Genomic DNA, 19,452 nt, shown 5'->3' with positions numbered 1-19,452 from the left:
TGTGGTCCTAGGTGGATAGACAGCCCAGTTGTGACTTACAGGTCCCCGGTGCAAGGCTGTGGTTAACAGAACCTGGCCTCAGTTCCAGAGGTGTGGGCATGGGTGACCTGTAGCACTGTCTCCTTAGAAACTCTCCTGTCTGGAGAGTTTAAATCCAGCTTGTCAGTTTGTACAATTCATGCCCTCTCGAGTGTCTGGGGTTGAGTTTTGGAATTTCACTCCTCTCTTTGTTTGTAGGTGGAGTTACCAGGATGACGGTGTCGTTGGTGGTCATCATGTTTGAATTAACAGGTGGTCTAGAGTACATCGTGCCCCTGATGGCGGCAGCCGTGACCAGCAAGTGGGTGGCCGATGCCTTTGGGAAAGAAGGCATCTACGAGGCTCACATCCACTTGAACGGGTATCCATTTCTGGACGTAAAGGATGAGTTCACCCACCGCACGCTGGCCACTGATGTCATGCGGCCACGGCGGGGAGAGCCGCCGCTGTCTGTGCTCACGCAGGACAGCATGACCGTCGAGGATGTGGAGACACTCATCAAGGAGACCGACTACAATGGCTTCCCCGTGGTGGTCTCCAGGGACTCTGAGCGCCTCATTGGATTTGCGCAGAGGAGGGAACTGATTCTTGCAATAAGTGAGTAAAAAGGGGGAAGCTCATGTCTTACTAAGAGGCAAATGGCAGCCTTTGTAGCCCCCAAATTCTCAAAAAAGGGTAGAGAGAATCTACAAAGGTCAGAGGGCTTTAAGCCCAGGGTTCTCACACTTTAATTTATATTCGTGTCACCTGGGGATCTGGTTAAAATGCAGATTCTGATTCAGTAGGTCTGGGGTGGGTCCCGAGACTCTGCATTTCTACCAGCCTCCCTGTAATGATGTTGTTGGCCCCCAAGTCACACTGTGAGGAACAGTGTCTTGGGAGAGGCGTTCTTGACTGGAAGATGAGCGCCATGTTTGCAGGCAGCTCCCTGAGCCCCAGTCCTGCTAGGAGAAAAGCTGCAGCAGCAGCTGCTGCTACTGCCTTTTTGGGAATTCATTGTTGGGTGAAACTGAGAAGGAAGAGATGAGAGAGCCTGGGCAGAGCTGGTCTCAGAGGCAGGCTTTCAGGCAGGCTAACTCCTGAGATGGTGATTTCTTCCCTTCAGACGCCTCTCTTGGCACCACACAGCCTTTCACTTGCCTTTACGACATTATGTCCCGTTGCACCAGTTAGAGGCCCGTGTGGGTTAATGAGCAGAAGTCCTGGCAGTTCCATGTGATACTCTTCCTCCTCGTGTGCTGAAATCAGTTGGGCTGAGGGGCAGGCTGTTGAGTTGGGAGAGGAGAGAGGGGGTGATGCCCAGGTAGGGTGTCCGGAAGACAGGTGGCTCAGGAAGCAAGCCTGTGGGCCCCATCAGCCTAGGGATGACTTCATTGGAAGGGGAACAGGAGGGGAGGGATTCTGAGGCCCCAGCAAGGGGGAGCAGTGAGCCTGGAAGGGATCGCTTTGGTGGAGTCCTCCCAATGCAGTGGGGCAGGGACCAGCCGAGCGCATCCGTGGCACATGGCAAACACGAATGCCATATTGCTCACATCCCTGCCCTGCAATCTGCACACCATCCCAGTATCTCATGGTTGGCTGGAGCCTGTGATGTGGCTTAGGTGTGCACTCGATGATTTTGCTACATATCTCATCTTCCAGAGTGTTTATGAAGTTTGCCAGTGGGACTCGCTGGGTATGACCGCAGATTACTTCACTGGGAGCGCACCTTCCCCTGAGAACCCTTTGCTTCTCCCTGCCTTTGTTCACTATCTCTTAGGCACTCCCTTTGAATTCCTAGTTTCTCTGTATGTTAAATAGCTTTGAAAATATCTTTAAAGTATCTTCATCAAAAGCTTTATAAAAATAAGTTTAGATAAGATGTATCCTTTAATTTTAGGTTGTTGCTCAGACATATTTATTTACCTCCCCAAAGCAACAACTGATTTTGTATTTCAGACACGATAGCACATTTGTGCTTAAGTGCTCAGTGATACTTCTCTTTATTATAGCTCCTGTCACTTAACAGGTAGGTGCCTTTAGGCATAAGCATTGCCTTATAAAAAAATGAGATTTGTTTTAAAAAGCTGTATAAGTAGGGTTAGATTTGTTTTAAAATAATGTAATCAGCAGCCTTTAAAAAATTTATTCAATTCCTAAAATCTTTTAAGCAATGGTTGAAATTTAAAAACTAAAATAATAAATGTCACGGAATTCATTACCTGTTGTGTAGCTCCAGGCACACCTGCTAAGAGACAGTTTACTAATTTTGCTGAAACCCATTACTGTAATCAAGTGGGGAGCAGCAATTGTCATCAACCGGTTAGAGAAGAAATTTAAGCTTGCCAACCGAGCGCTCTCCTAGAAGCTATGCTTGGAATGTCTGAAGAGGCAACACATGGTGTAAATAATACCTATATGCTTTCAATCAGACCAATAACGGTATGGAAGCTGCTATATACATGGTTTGTGGAAAGGCAAGGGGTGTTTCACTCTGAGCAATCTGAAAAGCTGTTTTCCTGGTTTGTGGAAAGAGAAGAGCCTCTGTACTCTGCTGGAGAAATTCATGACCTGTATTTGTGGAATTATGTGCCTTTCGTGAATATAGCCGTTGTCTTTCTTAGCAATTAGTTGGCACCACCTAGGAAGTGAGGCCCTCTTTATTATCACACACACACGGGGCCATATGTGACCCTTGTTCAAATTCCTGGTAAATAGGACTTTACCTCTCGGTGCTCTTTACAAATATGAGGCTCTTTCTGTGCTCAGCAGGGCTCAGGCTCTTCCAGTCTTGAATTCTGCAATTAAGTGAGGATGGGTTCAGAGAGGACTCAGTGGGAAGCCGCAAAGATGATTAAAGGGATGGAAAGTTAGAATTATGAGCAAGAGTTAAGGGAACTCTTGTTTTTCTGTCTGGTGGATGATTTAATGATGACTCTCCAGCATGTGGAAGAGGCTTACTTGCAGAAAGGGAGCTACATCCAGGACTGGATAAGAAGATACGTATCAGACCCGTTGGATGGATTAGTTAGGGATGAAGCGTTTTCTTCCTGGGAGGGAATAGGCCATGGAGAGGAGAGGTGTCGTCTGCTTCTTTCTTCTGGGATTAAAACATACATACAGGGGGACTTCTCCATCCCTTGGTAAATTATAACTTGTCAAAATAATCTGATTTTTCTTCTAAATAGTTGTTACTTTTAAAATCACATCATCTTTGTACTGACCACCACTATAGTTGCTTCCAATTTTCCATTTTAATGTTTCTTGTTAATTACGTGTTTTATGGAAGTATTTTAAATGAAGAGGAGGATAGAGTATTAACGTCCCTAAAAACATAATTACTCTAAAGTAGAATTTCTCAACCTTAATACCATTGACATTTGGGGCTACATCATTCTTTGTTGAGAGGGGCCGTCCTGTGCACTATGGGATGTTTAGCAGCGTCCCTGGTCTTTACCCACTAGATGTCAGTAGCAACCACATCCCCCAGTTATGACAACCAAACATGTCTCCAGATATTGCCAAATGTCCCCTGAGGGTGGGAGCAAAATTGCTCCCAATTGGGAACCATTGCCCTAAAGCAGGGGTGTCCAGACTGCGGCCCGCGGGCCAACTGCGGCCCGCGATCCATTGTTAATTGGCCCGCAGCAAATTCCAAAAATATATTTAGTTTGCTTAAATAAACCAGGTGAGGCAATCGGTACTTCACCTTGAGTGAGGGGCCCGGCTGTTTGTGTATTTTACCGCATATGGCCCTTGGTGAAAAACGTTGACAAAAGTTTGGACACCCCTGCTCTAAAGCCATTGTAATAGCTTACTCGATATGTGATTATTTCTAGTCTTTTCAAATTTCTTGGCCTATCATAGTTTGTGAAGTTCATTTGACCAACGCTTTCTTAATTCCCTTCTCTGCACCTGGCGTGAGGATCGTATTGGTGCTAGAAAGTGGAATGTCAGGTTGAATGACCTTAGCAGGTGCTCATAACATGCACATCCTTTTTCAGAAGCTGCAGCCACTGATACTAGTTCTGGCAGAATGTACAATAAACCTATATTAAAAACAGTTTAACTACTTGACCTTTGAAACAATTACAAATGAAATTTATTTCTAAGGTGAAAGTAATACGTGCTCATAGAGTATTGGGGAAATCAGAAGGAAAAGGGCAAATAGCAAAAGGCACCCACATTCTCAACACTGTAGGAAGCCCTGGTTAATATTTAGTGCACTTCCTTCCGCCTTTTACATGTAAATGTTGGGCCTTTTGTTTGTTTCTTTTCTAACATAGACTGCCATGTGTCCTTGGGGTCCAGGATTCTCTTCTCTTGCAGCACTGGATCGTCCCCTGGGGGAGGACACGCTTGCGCATCCACCACGTGCCTACACACGTAGGGGCACAGGGATGACCATAGCCGGTCTCTGCCCTCTGTGAACTTACGTGCTAGAGTTTGTTGCAGGCATTTTGGTGACTGATGAAGATTTCTTATCCAAATTGGGAGTCAATGGTTCGCCTCAGTAGTGGGATGTGAAGAGCTTTCTTGCTGGTGGTTCTTCCATTCACCAACTTTTGGCCTGTACATGGCACCTCTACCCCCTCACTTTGAAGATTTAAAATAAGTCTTCTGATAGAGTTCCAAAGTGGCCCAGCAGAGCCAATATGGAGAGAGCAGCAGTTGCCATTCTTGGAGGAACAAGGAGCACAGCTCAGACTTCTGGCTCTGACCCCAGCTGCTGCCTTCAGTTCTTGTTTGGCAGTGACCAACTCATGGGCTTTCATTCCTGATGCCTCCGATGTGAAATAAGCTCTGTTCTACATGACAGGCAGAACCAAGTTCACCGACATTTGGTAGGCCTAGTCACTCACTCATTGACTTGTTGATCGATTGGTTCACACATGTATTCGGCAAGTAATTGTTTTGTATGTGTGTATACCAGCATTGTCCAGGCACTGGGAATGCATCCGTGAGCAAGAGTTCACTAAGTTAGCTGCTGTTAGAATCAGGACTTCTAACCGAATTGAGTAGATTTCAGAGGAAATATAAGCTTGTTATTTATTTCAACAACAGGGTCAACAGTTTACTAAGTTGTATTTGATTTTGTAAGGAGTTCAGAAAATCCATGTGATCAGTGCTTGATTGAGGTTTGTGGCTCAATCCATTCCTGACTTTCAACCTGATTGTTGAAAGACATGGGATTCCCGTTACATGGGACTTTAGAGACTTAATTGGTCTATGACAATGAACAAGCAAGTACTGTGTTTCCCCGAAAATAAGACCTGCCCTGAAAATAAGCCCCAGTTAAGATCGTCAGCCAGACGGACGCATTTAATAGGCTATGACGATGTTCCAGAAGAAGATGACATGACTGTATGTGAATAAATGTAGATTGTTGTACATGAAAAAATAAGACCTCCCCTGAAAATATGCCCTAGTGCGTCTTTCGGAGCAAGAATTAATATAAGAGCCGGTCTTATTTTTGGGGAGACACGGTGTGTGTTGACTGTTGCCTCCTGCCTCAGTGCTTCAGGATGGAAGCGTCTGGATTTAGGAGAGAAGTGTGCAGTGTGTATTGTGTACCATCTACATTTGAAAACGTGCATCAGTGTCATCTGGTATTTGTGGTTGAATCATAGCCCATTTAATGTAACTAGATTTAACCTGACCCAAATAATGTGCAGGCATTTGCCCAGCGGGCCCTCTGTTCCTCCTTTAAACAGAGACCCTTTTTCAAACTCAGCTTGACCCCGAATGCTGCCAGTTTTCCATTAGAGTACTCTCTTGCAATAAATGGCCTTAGAGCAGGCAGTTAGAATTTTATTTCTCAAAGAACAATATAGGTGAATAGTAGTCTTTGAGAAGGCAAGAAATGTATTATAGAAACCAGGATCCATTTTAAGGCAAGCATTGCTATACATTTTTCCTAACCTTTTCCCATGAACCAGAAGAAAGATTAAAATTCCAACAGAAGGAAAATCGCCTTGGAGAAATATCTTGTGACCGATAGATTTATTTCATGTGTGACTTGAAATAGCCTGCCTTTCTAGTACAGCTAAAGCTGTATTTCTAATGAGTTCCTGTTACCCTACTTTTCTTTAGCTCTCTTTCACATGGCCTTGCCTATAGATAGAAATAGGCTAATTGTTACCATAACAGTTTTACTATCTTTCTTTGAGAAATCCAAAAAATGGCCCATTTTTAAGAGAGCAGATCCAAGGGGTGGGGGATGCGGCTTTTCCAGGGGTATTTCTTTGGTCCCAAGGGTCATATTTGGGATTGAGCTGCATTTCTGGGCTATGAGCCTGAGATAGTCCTATTAGTTTCCTGTTCCTTTCAGGATTCATGATGCCATTTGAGTCAATTATAAGTTAGCTTGTAAAAAACCAATGTATTAAGGTCACTGGGCAGCTAAATGAGGTTTCTCGTCATGTCCACTTCAGCCCATGATGAGGTGAAGAAGTGTTAGGAAGGCAAGGGTAGAGGGCCCTGAGCCTTTTGGGTGCCCTGGAGTCCCCAAAGGAGCCATTCAGTCAGGCCCATCTTTCAAGACTTTGGCAATGAACGATCGGGTCACAGCAAGGGGACCCTTGCCCAGCATTAGCTTGAGAGAGAGCTTCTCATTAAGAATGTGGAGTTTGCCTTCTGAGCCCATTTTCTGTGGGATTCTAGGATGCGGGTGGAGGGAAGACACGTGTTCCTGAAGGTCTGGGGTGGGGAGAGTTGTTAGCAATGGATTTGGTATGGCTTACGGTCCTGCTCGCCCATTATAGAGAACGCCAGACAGAGGCAAGAGGGCATCGTGAGCAATTCCATCATGTACTTCACGGAGGAGCCCCCTGAGCTGCCGGCCAACAGCCCTCAACCTCTGAAGCTGCGGCGTGTCCTGAATCTCAGCCCTTTCACTGTCACGGATCACACCCCCATGGAGACGGTGGTGGACATCTTCCGGAAACTGGGGCTCCGACAGTGCCTGGTGACGCGGAGTGGGTGAGTGGCCGGACAGGTGTTGACGGAATGTGTACTGTGGCCAGACTTTGGAGAACAAGATGAGTAAGACACGGTCTCAGTCTTTATGGGACTCGAAGACCAGCACGTGGTAGCGGATGGCAGTAAGTGTGGTGAGCACATTGAAAAAAAAATGACTCGAAGCTGTGGGAACTTAGTGCAGGGGCCAGTACAGCCCGAGAAGATGGGAGAAGTTTCCTGGTGGGGCTCTGTCTGGCCCGAGGCTGCAGGTGGAGCCAGAAAAGGGAGGAACCAAAGGAGAGGGCTGGGGCTGCTTTTCTACCATCCAGGCTCAGGGAGAACGTACAGCCTGTTCTGCTGTAATGTGACGTATGTTCCTCGAAATCATGGCGCTATGCAAAAATGAACAGTGAAAACCTTAGGGCTTGTGAGAAAAATAGGGTTAGGGACATAATGCTCAAAAACTTCATCCGTAGACACATTAAAAAAAAGGCAAGAAGCTAATAAAAAACGGCAGTACCATTTTAGACACATTAGATGGTTAAGAAATATATCAATGTGACAAGAAAAATGTCAGTTCACCTTGAGGATGCCCTGAGGTTGGCTTGTGGACGTGGGTGTTGTGAGCATTTTGTGTATTCCCCTGGGCTCAGCTGGGTTCTGTTTTCTGCATTCACCTGCAGGTACTCGTGGAGGAAGTCACCTGGAGCAAATGTGAAGTTCACATTCTACTCAGATTGCCCCCTAATGTATCAGTCTGTTCAAAACAACTCCCCACTTTGAACACAAATGTTGTTGGAGAACTGAGTGATTTGCTAGCCCCATGGCATTGTCTCTGCTGCAGCAATATTATTTCTGCTTTGTGTTATCATAAAGCAGGGAAGCAGCACTGCAAAGGTCAAAAGGCCATGATGGCATGAGAGCTGCGGTGCCCCAAGAGCCATTCTTTGGGCTCAGAGGCACACCCCAAATTCACGGCCTCAGAATCTCGAGAGTTGGAAGATATTGGCTCAGTCAGGGTAGCTTGGAACCTAGGATCGTCTACCCAGTTTATTCCTTTATAGGCTGGGGGCAGGAGGTGAGGGGTATGGGTTGTGGAGACATTGGTATCCTAAATACAGCTTAGGCTTTTATAGCATCCAGAGGCGTCACTCTCTGATGTAGTTTACATCTCCAGAGCCAGCACACTCCAGTTTAACCCAGCATTTCTCAATCAGGGTGATTTTGCCCCCCAGAGAGTTTGGGTGTCACCACTGGGGGAAGGGGTGCTGCTGGCATCTAGTGGGTAGAGACCAGGGATGCTGCTTGACACCCTACAATGCACAGGACGGCCCCCATCGCAACAAAGAATCATCCAGTCCAAAATGTTGCTAGCACTGCAATTGAGTGACCCTGGACTGGATGCCCGTGAATAGCCGACGAGCACAGTCCTTTTTCATTCTGCTTTCTTCCCACTCTCCTGCTAACAGTGGCACAGGACTCCGCGCAAGGGCTTGGATTTGCACATTGTCCCAGAGAACTGCTAGCCGACAGGACAAGTGTCCTCCTTAACTCTGACTGCACCGAGGGGGGTGTCTTGCACATGGGAAGGGCAATCAGTATGGGACAAATAAATGTTTGAGGCTACAGATCATTTTTGCTGGTGACTTTTAAAGGAATTCAGTAGTTCTCAAACCTGAGTGTGCATTGTAATCCCGGGAGATTCAACCTCTACGTGAAACCCCGAGTGCCGGGCCCCAGTGCGGTTACCAATTCCTCAGGTCTAGTGGGGGCCTGAGGATGTATATTTCTAATGAGCTCCCAGGGGCTGCTGCTCGTTGGGGGACCCCACTTTGCAAAACGCTGAAGCCCATTTACGTACTTGAATTTCCAGCACTTGGCATAAACACCACTGCGATCGCCGTGTCATCTCAAGTGGATAGCAGTTTCTCTTTTCCTTTAAAATAATAATCCAATGTCAGTTATCGCTGGAATTTCCAGTTCTGGCAGGAAATTCTGCCCTTAACGCCCGCTCACACCTCACGGAGCCCCATGAGGTTTTCCTGTGAAGATCTGGGTGCCGAAATTGGCTCCGAATGTTCTGCGAGAAAACAAAATAGCACTCTCTCTCTCGCTCTACATATTTTAAACAAACACAGATGCTGATACGTTAGTGCTGGCAAGGGGGCCTTGTTTGCGGGCCCTTTCATCTCCTTGGGCTTGCGGCCAGGGCAGGCACGTCTTAAGCCAGCACGCATTTTTGATGTAGTCTGTTGCCATGTGCCTTCTCTGCTCGCGGCCGAGAGCCCCAGCTTGTCCCATGGACCTGCATCATCCGCAGGATTTCTCAGGGACTGGGGTCCAAGGTAATTGTGAAAACAGACTAGAAACCAGAGAAGTCTATGTCCTTCAGAATGCCTCCTGTGGCAAAGGGTGAATGTGTGTGGGATTTTCCCTTCGGAGGATCTAGAAAGGATAAGCGAGCAAGCGGGGGAGACAGTGTCAGCTTTCCCCACGCCCTGCTCAGTGGCCTTTTCAGAAGGGCCCAGCTGCTCTAATCTGAATTACATTCATGGTCATAGATCGGCTGTTTATCACTCACCGGATTCACTTGAACTGCTACCCTCTTGATTTAAATCAAATAGGACATTTCATGCCACTAATGAACCTGCTGGATTTGATGTGGCCTCTTTTTGGGTGGATATGCAGCTCTCTTCTTCTGCGATAATTGTTGTCTCAGGCCAAGGCACAATTTATGCCTGAACGCAAGGCAGCTCCTGATTTTACCTTTCCCCAGAACCGTTGTAACCAGCTTGACTTTCAGACATTATAGTTATAGAGCTTGAAGGGGAGATTGTCAGGACTGCTTTAGGCAAATGCCTGATCTTTTGATGCTGTCTCCAGGGTGAAGATAAGGAAATAAAAAGTAGGCTTTATAGATATGAGAGGTGCGTGTGTGAGAAATAATTGACTTCTCAGCACTTTGCAAACTCTAACAAGTCACTGTTTTTTTTCAAAGCAACATTGGTTTACTCATCTTACTGAGCATTTATTTGACTGAGAACTGGAGAAGGCTCAAAAGTGTTAAAAAAATCAAGCCAAGGAGCTTTACTAAGGAACATGGACATAATCCAATTTAAGTGGTGTTACCCAGGTGTTCTAGAGGGAGTGTCCCAAGCCAGGCTTTCAAGTAGAAAATAAATGTCAAAGACAACAAAAGAGCATTTTAAGTTGAGGGATTGTCCATTGGTTGCCAGTCTCCATCAGCGGAACCCCCCTTCCCATTGCGTACAGACACACCTTTAGGTGGTCCGTCTCTGTGGACCAAAGTGCTCACACCTGCTTCCATTTCTCTTACGCTCACACTGTCTTAGTGTCGTATTACAAGCATAAGCTGCTCGCCTTATAATTATTCTTTTTTGATTTTAAAGGGATTGAAAGCTGTTATGGATTGAATTGTATTCCCCCCTGCCCGCCCCGTTCATATATTGAAGCCTAACCTTCAACGTTACTGTATTTGGAGATGGGATCTTTAAGGAGGTCATTAAGGTTAAAGGAGGTCATAAAAGTAAGGCTCTAATCTGGTGGGACTGGTGTCCTTATAAGAAGACGAAGAGACACCAGGGATGTTTGTGCAGAGAAAAGGGCCATGTGAGGTTACAGTAGAAGGCAGATGTCTGCAAGCCAAGGAGAGAGGCCTCTGTAGAAATCAAACCTGCCAACACCTTGATCTTGGCCTTTCGGTCTCCACAACTGTGAGAACCTACGTTTCTGTTGTTAAGCCACCCTGTCCATACTACTTTGTTATGGCAGCCTGAGCAGACTAAGTCAGGACTTGGCAGGTTTAGTATAACGGCATCTTGTTTGATGGGGCATCTTCAATTTGACTGCATTCTGATAAATTTCAGAAATGTATTTAGAGTACTAGATGAACATGGTTAAAGGCAAGTAACTAAATAGCTAGAACGAACCATTTCTGGCTTTCTCCTTCTTCACCACCACCCCCCTCCCTTCAGGAAATCCCAAGGGTTTTGCTTTCTTTAATTGATAGACTATTTTTTTTAGAACATTTTTAGGTTTACAGAAAAATTAAGCAGAAAGTACAGAGTTTCTATATTCCCTCTCTTGTCCCTTCACAGTTTCCCTTATTGTTAACTTCTTCATTGGTGCACTGTATTCGTTGCCACTGATGAAGGAATGCCAATACATCATTATTAACTAATGTCCGTAGTTTACACTAGGACTCACTCTTGGCGTTGTACGTTCTATGGGTTTGGACAAATGTATAATGACATGTGTCCACCATTAGGGTGTCACAGAGTAGTGTCACTGCCCTAAGAATCCTCTGTACTCCGCCTGTTCATCTCCAGTACTCCCGCCTCCCCAATAACTCCTGGCAATCTCTGATCTTTTCACTGTCTCCGTAGTTCTGCCTTTTCCAGAATGTCACAGAGTTGGAATCATACAGCGTGTAGCCTTCTCAGACTGGCTTCTCTCACTTAGTAACATGCATTTCAGGTTCCTCCGTGTCTTTTCGTGACTTGATGGCTCATTTTTTCTTAGTGCTAAACAATATTCTGTTGTCTGGATGTTTGTTTCTCCATTTACCTACTGAAGAACGTCTTGGTTACTTCCAAGTTTTGGCAATTATGAATGAGGCACACATTTTTTAAGAGTAAGGATGTTCTTTTCATATAACCACTAAACCATAATTACGCAAAATTAACAATAACTCAGTATATCACTCAATATCTTGTTCGTATCAAATTTCAATCTAGAATTCCTTCAAGGTCACATATTGCATTTGGTTGTTTTGCCTCATTAGTCTTTTGTTTAGAACAGTTCTCTGCCTTTTTTTGTTTGTTTGTTATTTGTGACCAATTTTTTTTTAAGAGTCCAGACCAGTAGTCTCCCATTCTGAATTTGTTTGATTGCATCCTCACAGTTTGATTTGGTTTCAGTAGGTTTTGGCAACATTTCAAAGTGCATGATGTCATAATGTCAGCTTTTCCAGTTTTGTTGCTGATAAGCTCCATCACTTGGGTGAGGTGGTGATGGCTGGAGCCCTCCGTTGTAGAGGGACATTTTTCTCTTTGTATAATCTGTGGAGGGATACTTTGAGACCATGTGAATTTTTTGTTTTCCAGTGGTTTTGGAATCCATTGATAATTATTGACTAAACTAATTATTACATTGGGGGTTGCAAAATGTTGATTTTCTAATTCTATTCTGTTTTCTACATTCTCCCCCATTTTTTGCTTATCATGATAGAATCATGACCCTTTCAGTGTTCTGATATCCGTGTCATCATTATTCTTTTTGTTTAGCATGCTTTTTAAGGCCTCTTTTGTTGTTTTCCTGTCTCCTGAAGATGTTTCTATGAGATGAAGGGGAAGAGGTAGTATATCTGCTGTCTACTTCGGTGTGATAGATGGGGAAACTAACACAAGAAATCGATCACTGTTTTTAAGTTCCAGTGTGGTCAGGGACAAAGAAATCAGAATTCTGATCTGACAGTTTCACTAACCAGTGTCCATTTCACCATATGTAACTGACTTGAATACCGCTCTGAATGCTTCGATTCCCTGTTCATATTTACTTTTTATTAGTAAGAGATGAGTTTGACTAATTTGGCTTTAATGAGATAAATGACAATGTATTACAATTGTGTCTTTTGATTTTTTTTTGTATATCATCATTTTACACAGATAGAGAGTAGAAACCTGTCATTTTAATAGCTATGCAGTATTCCAGTGTCAGATTGCCATAGTTTACTTCTCTATTTCCCTTTTCTTGAGGATGGTGGAGATACAGTAAGCAGCATTTTGCAAACTAATTTGGCAATGGAACGTCTTTTCGCCAAAGAAGTTGTGTACATCCCCTTCTTTCAAGCCTTTCCCTTTACCTAGGGGGCATGATTTGTTTCAGCAGGTGGTCATTTAAATGTTTAATAAAATCAAGAGTGAGGCAAGGGCTGCCATGAATGGTTGTGCAAGTGTGTAATACATAATCCAGGGTGCACTATTTACATTATAGTGTTTGTGAACAGTGTCCCCTGGAGTTGTGCAATGTACAGTCTGAGTGGTCGTATACAAGGGGCTCTGGTAAGTGGTATTGTTTTTGTCAGTTGAAAGCAATAAAATTTTGGAAGAGGAGGTAATTTACATATATGGTCAGAGACGATATAAAATAGAATCGTTGTATTTAAAAATTCTTATACTTAAAATACCTTCTACTTGGAATTTCTGTGGTATGGCAAGTTTTGACGATGGCTTTCATAAGCCTTTTTAAAATTGATTATAGTCTTGAAATTTAGCAGCGTGTGTTAGTCATCGTAGATTTACTGCTGTAATAAACAAGCTTGTATTCTCTGTGGCCTGGCCCAATAAGGTTTATTTTTCTCCCAGGCACATCCAGTATGGGTTGTAGCAAGCATGGGCTCTGCACCACACAGTCATTCAAGGACTCAGGTCTTTGAATCTGTTGGCTCGTAAGTCAATCCTCTGTGATCTTGGAGTCCTTCACTGGCTCCTCTGCCTCTGATTGGCAGATGAGGAGAGAGTGTGTGAGGAAATGTGCAGGTAACTTGGGAGGGGTATCCCTCGCCTCCACCCGCACATACCCGCTCACTCAGTTGGCCCCACCCAACCACAAGGGAAGCTGGGAAATGTCTCTCGGTGTGCCTAGGTGAAAAAGGCACTGGGGTTTAGGAACAGGCATGAGTCGTTATTGCAAGGCTGACCTCTGTTCTCTATTTTGTTTCTTCTCCAGGAGACTTCTTGGCATCATCACAAAAAAGGATGTTCTGAGACATATGGCCCAGATGGCAAACCAGGACCCTGAATCCATCATGTTTAATTAGAAACAAGATGGCACTTATTTTGAGAAAAACAACAGCTATGTCATTTTAAAAAAAAATAAACAAATGATATGTTATTATCCTAATGAACTACCATGTGCTGGGGGCAACAGAAACAAAAGCTTTGTTTGAAAAGAAGGAAAGAAAGATGAAACCTTTAAAAAAAAGAATACATCAATGAGTAGGCATTTTATAGCTTTAACCCCTTATGAGTTTCAAGCTGTGTTTCTTAATGAGTTTACTAACTGCTATGGGGGCATGTGGGTGGGTGTAAACGATGTGGTTTGTAAAAGGACATAGAACACAAATGCTGAATCAAGAAATGTTTGCCCTTCTGTTCAAGGCTGATGTTTGTGAAGCTTTGAGTCCTAAGGGATATTGGCATGTCAGCGTCCTTATTTATTGGTTCCTGAAGTTTTGCTGCTATGTTACTGAATCAGACTAAAGGTATTTGCACGCACTTTCTTGGAAAAGAAACAAATTAATTTGAATATAGTGAAAGCTGCAAGTATGTTGGTGGGTTCACTCATGACCATCCCATTTCTTGCTCATGTTCTCAGTCTATTATTTTGCTTGTCCATCAGTTTCTAAACCAACATCAGGCTCGCCTGCTCTGATGGGCATGAAGAAATCACTTCTCTATGCAAGACCAGCATCTTGGGACTGCCTGATGAACTATTGGAGAACTTAGTGCTATACTGTGTTTCCTCCCCTACAAAGGGATTCATCTGTCTTGTTAGAGTATGCTCACCCAATCATTGATTTACATCCCTATTGCCTGTCCTTCATTTATTTATTGGCGTTGCCTGTGCATTCTTAAATATTGATCAGTCCAACACTTTCTATGGGCCATATCCTTTATGCTGCCAGCTTGCCATAAGTTCCGAATAGCATATACAAGAGTCAAAATAGTTTACCCAGTGTTACTACTTATTTTTCCTCTCAGGTCTTATTAAATATGGCTGCAGAGAGGGTGAGGCATACGAGTTCTCAGTGGGAACTCCTCCAAATGGATTGCAAAAGAAATACTAAATTGATTCTAAATCTGTTCCATTCTCTTCTCTGTAGGATGCAAAATGCCCAGCTGTAATGTGTAAGCATGCACTTTCATACCAGCAATCAGAGCACAGAAGGACAGAGTTAAATTTTCGACAGCCAATTTGAGCATTGGGCGTCTTTATGTTGAACCTAATGATGCATTTCTTCTTTTAGTCAGGACTTCTGTGTTTTCTGGGGGAAGGAATTAAGCTGTGTTTTTTTTCTGTCCGCAGTCATCTGCATACGAGTTGCCCTGTGTGCCCTTTCTCTTTCATCTTTGTTCTTTCTTTTTCACTGCATTGTCCTCCTCACCCTTCTCCATCTCTTCATTGGATATTGATGTATCAGGTATGCATTTGGCTGCAAATCATAGAAAACCCAAGGAACAGTGATAGGCTGAATAGAAATCTGGGGCTGGGCACTCAAGGCTAGCTCCATGTCATCATGAGTCTACACTTTTTGGTCTTTCTTTCATCATCCTTTCTCCTTTGGCTTCCTGTCTCATAGTCACAAAATGGTTACTGAATTGCCAGGTATGATGTCTGCTCTCTAAGCAGGAAGAGGCAAATAACGGGCAGTGATAACATCGAAAAGCAAAGTTCTCCCAGAGACGCCCGCTTTCCCCCATTGGCTAGAATTCTGTCACATGGCTCCCCAAGCTGCATGTGAGTCCGGGAAGGACTGTGCTTGGCATGGTGTATTACCCTCCGAACAAGATTTTGATTCTCTTAATAAGGAAGTGGGGATTGGTCCTTGGAAGGGGGGTGTTGTCTGCTGTATTAGATGCCATCATTGTGTCCTTGTCATTGTCCTTCCTTTCTTCTTTCCTCTTTCTTGTTGAATCCCTTTGAACACTCTCTTCTAACCTTAGAGTATGCCACTTCTCTCTCAGATTGGACGGAGAGCTCCCAATCAGAATCCATCATTTCTTATCCTAATAAAAATGTTCATTTTGGATATAAATCTAGCTACAAGAGGGTTTCTGTGAAAACTTCTAATTGATGTAAGAGAATAGACTGATATGTTCTCTGGGTTAAAAAAAAAAGTTTAAGTCAGATCATGCTGACAAACTATGGAAAATTTGTTTCCGTAATTTGTCCCCTCCAAAATAATATCAGATAGCCACTTTAGCATGGAAATATCGGTCAATAGTAGAGAACTCAGTCTTTGGACCTACGATAGAATGAAATTTGTGGTCTCATTTGCAGCACGTAAATACTGAGTAACAGATCCTAATATTAGTGTTGTTAATTGGGTTTTCACGGAACATATGCAAGTGAAGCTGGTTTCTCCTGTACTTTAAATCCTGAAAAAAATCTTAAGGATTGCTTCATGTAGTTCCCCTTTTATTCCCACATGGCCTCCCAAAAGAGTATTAGTCATAGCCTGGATTTAGATAATCCAGGATGCCCTTTTAGCTGAACAAGGAACTTCAGAAGGGAACACGAAACAGAGAACAGTAGCCAAAGTCAATGCCATCACAGAATTTCCTCCTCCAGCTGAGGCCATGGAAGGATGAGGGGATAGTTCACGCTGGGCCAAGGTCACCAAGGGCAATTGTGTCTTTCTCCCCAATGCTTAGCGTCTGTGAATTCACAGGAAATGGTTGGGAGTGGTACTTGACTTAAATAACCTAATCTTGTTTTCCTTCACAAGTTGAACCTCTAATTTGTTGTGGGGTTCAGACTCTCCTCAACTGAAGGCCAGGGTCAGACAGGCAGGTTAAGGTCAAGGGTGGGGTGGGGGAGTTTGCAATGGGGACAACTAGAGCCAATTGCCTTCCTCCCCTGGAGCCTTAACTCAGCCCTGTGGTCCACTCAGCCATTGGCCAAGCTCCATGGGGAACATGCTGCTGAGCTCTTGGTCACTCTTTCTTGTAAAAGTACGTGGGTAGGGATTCTGAAGGTATTTGCTGTGTCCAAATGGGGAACTTCATCCACTTTGCCTGGTGATGGGATGAGCGAGATGAACGGAACTGGGATGTGGAGGTGAAATAAACATTTTCCAGAATAATGTTTTTCTTTTCTTTTCCAGAGCCAAAGGCTTTAGACATTTGTAGAACTTTCTGGATTCTTTCTGAATCAGTTTTTTATGTAAATAAACATAAATACATAATGGAAAAGGAGTTCTCTAATGAGGCACATCAACCCATTTGTTGCTCTCCCTCTCTGTTACTGAGGCACTGTGTTGTAAAAGGACAGACACTAAATAAAGAGTGTACTGAAAATGATGTGTGGATTTCTTGCTTTTCAGTGCGTCCCCTGGGAATGCAGGTGTGCGCACGGCTGTTAGAGAAAGGGAATGTGCTAGAAGCAGATCAGTATTCAGTATTTGCTGTTACTTAGAACCAGGCAACCTCAAATTTCTCAATTCAGTCCTTCCCAAAGACCTTACAAAGGAGAAGACAGGTCGGTAGATATATTTTTGGCCCTAATGAGTGACAGAAAGTGAAAAACTGAGCAGTTTGTTTCACTTAGGTGAGAACTGGTTACTGTAAATGATCGACATGTGCAAATGCTGCTTAGTAATATTAGCAGATGCTGGGCTGGAAATGATAAGACACCCGAGCAGAACTGGTGAAGTGCCTAATTGTCATAGTATGCCTTCGTTTTCATCTCACGCGGGCAGTGTTTTATCAGACTTGGTTTCCAACTTTTGCGATGGTTTACATGAGCGAGGAGCCTGTGTAAATAACTTGGGGAACACTAAGCAGACTCCATTTTCAGTGGTGCGGTCATAACGATTTATTCATGTCCACTGTGTGCTGGGAACAAGCCTACTACTACATGCGACTTTTATGAGATCTATCTGCATTTGGTGTTTTTTATTGTAACACTCTGTGTAAACATTGGCACCTTATTAAAAAATGAAATATTTGAACTTAAAAAAATAAAACAAGCACAGAGTCCACAAGAAGCATGTTGTAAATGGAAGAGATACTGATTTCACAGCATTTCTACCCAAAGGAACCTTCAGAATCCTGATTCTGGTGACTGCTGAAGTATCTGGTGATGTTAAAGCCCCATTCTTAAGATTGTTGGGCCGGCCCAGTGGCTCAGGCGGTTGGAATGCCGTGCTCCTAACTCTGAAGGCTGCCAGTTCGATTCCCACATGGGCCAGTGGGCTCGCAACCACAAGGTTGCAGGTTTGATTCCTCCACTCCCGCAAGGGACGGTGGGTTGTGTCTTCTGCAACTCATATTGAACACGGCACCGTGAGCTGAGCTGCCGCTGAGCTTCCGATGGCTCAGTCAGTTGGAGCGCGTCCTCTCAACCACAAGGTTGCCGGTTTGACTCCCACAAGGGATTGTGGGCTGTGCCCCCTGCAACTAACAACAGCAACTGGACCTGGAGCTGAGCTGCGCCCTCCACAACTAAGATTGAAAGGACAACAACTGTTCTTGAAAAAAGTCCTGGAAGTACACACTGTTCCCCAATAAAGTCCTGTTCCCCTTCCCCAATAGAATCTTAAAAAAAAAAAAAAAAAGGATTGTCATGCAAGATTGTGACATCAGTTCAGTCAGCTTTAAAATCCCCTGTTCCTAGCCCGATGGGTGATGGCCAAATAAAGATTCAGCCTGGGGCTATACATTTCCAAGGTTGGGGTAGGATCACGGTCCCCAGACCACCTATGTGTCTGCCCTGCGCCCAGAACCTGGGGAGGACAGCTTGGGTAGTGGTCTAACATTCATTCTTGCATCCTTTTAAAAAAAAATCTGTAACAAAGGCAATTTTTTCTGTTAATAGTACTTTTTAATTTTTTAATTTTATTAAATTTATTGGGGTGACATTGGCGGTTAATAAAATATAGGTTTCAAGTGTACATTTCTATAATACGTCATCTGTATATGGCACTGTGTGTTCACACCTTAAGTCAAGTCTCTGTCTGCATATATTTGACCCCCTTTACCCTCTTTTACCTGCCCCCACCCCCTTTTCCCTCTGGTAAATGCCATATTGTTGTCTGTATCTATGAGTTTTTGTTTGTTTCTTTGTCTTGTTTGTTCATTTGTTGCCTTCAGTTTTATATCCCACATATGAGTGAAATCATATAGTTCTTGATTTTTCTGTCTGTCTTATTTTGCTTAGTATGATATTCTAAAGGTCCATCCATGTTGTTGCAAATGGCAGTGTTTCATCTTTTTATGGCTGAGTAATATTCCGTTGTGTCTATGTACCACATCTTCTTTATCCAATCATCTATTGAAGGACACTTTAGTTGTTTCCATGTCTTGGCCATGTGAATAATGCTGCAAGAACATAGGAGTGCATATTATCCTTTCTTTGAACAGAAAATTATTTATTACTTTGGAAACCACAAGGGTTTGAATTATGTTCTTCCCCACCAGGTTTTCCTATTTTGCAATTTTCAACTTGACAGAAAAATTTGAAAAATAGCACAAAGAATGTCCACACACCTTTGACTTAGAAGAGGCAGTGAGAGGAGTCCCTCTGATGAGGGGAGGGAGCCAGCCCCGGGGACTGCTTGGGGAGGATCCATCCTCAGGAGAGGAGCAGCAAGTGCAAATGCCCTGCGATAGAAATAGGCCTAGCCTACTGGGGCCCCTTCAGGGGTGAATGGCTGCAGGATGTGTGGTC

The 19,452-nt window shown here is 43.9% G+C and overlaps 1 protein-coding gene across 4 annotated transcripts in view; it reads left to right on the top strand.

The window, feature by feature from the left end:
• Positions 1-17,084, top strand: part of CLCN4 (chloride voltage-gated channel 4) — a 63,110-nt gene extending 46,026 nt beyond the window's left edge. For all 4 annotated transcript variants that reach the window (XM_081043752.1, XM_081043751.1, XM_081043750.1 and 1 more), the window contains 3 exons: positions 238-636; positions 6,783-6,999; positions 13,729-17,084. In XM_081043752.1, coding sequence (XP_080899878.1) covers positions 238-636; positions 6,783-6,999; positions 13,729-13,819 — 707 coding nt within the window. In that variant the 3' untranslated portion in view covers positions 13,820-17,084. The remainder of the gene's footprint in view (positions 1-237; positions 637-6,782; positions 7,000-13,728) is intronic.
• The last annotated feature ends 2,368 nt before the right edge of the window (positions 17,085-19,452 follow it).

Source organism: Rhinolophus hipposideros (assembly GCF_964194185.1).
Source record: "Rhinolophus hipposideros genome assembly, chromosome: X".
NCBI classification, from domain to species: domain Eukaryota; kingdom Metazoa; phylum Chordata; class Mammalia; order Chiroptera; family Rhinolophidae; genus Rhinolophus; species Rhinolophus hipposideros.
This window is presented reverse-complemented; position numbering and strand designations above follow the sequence as displayed.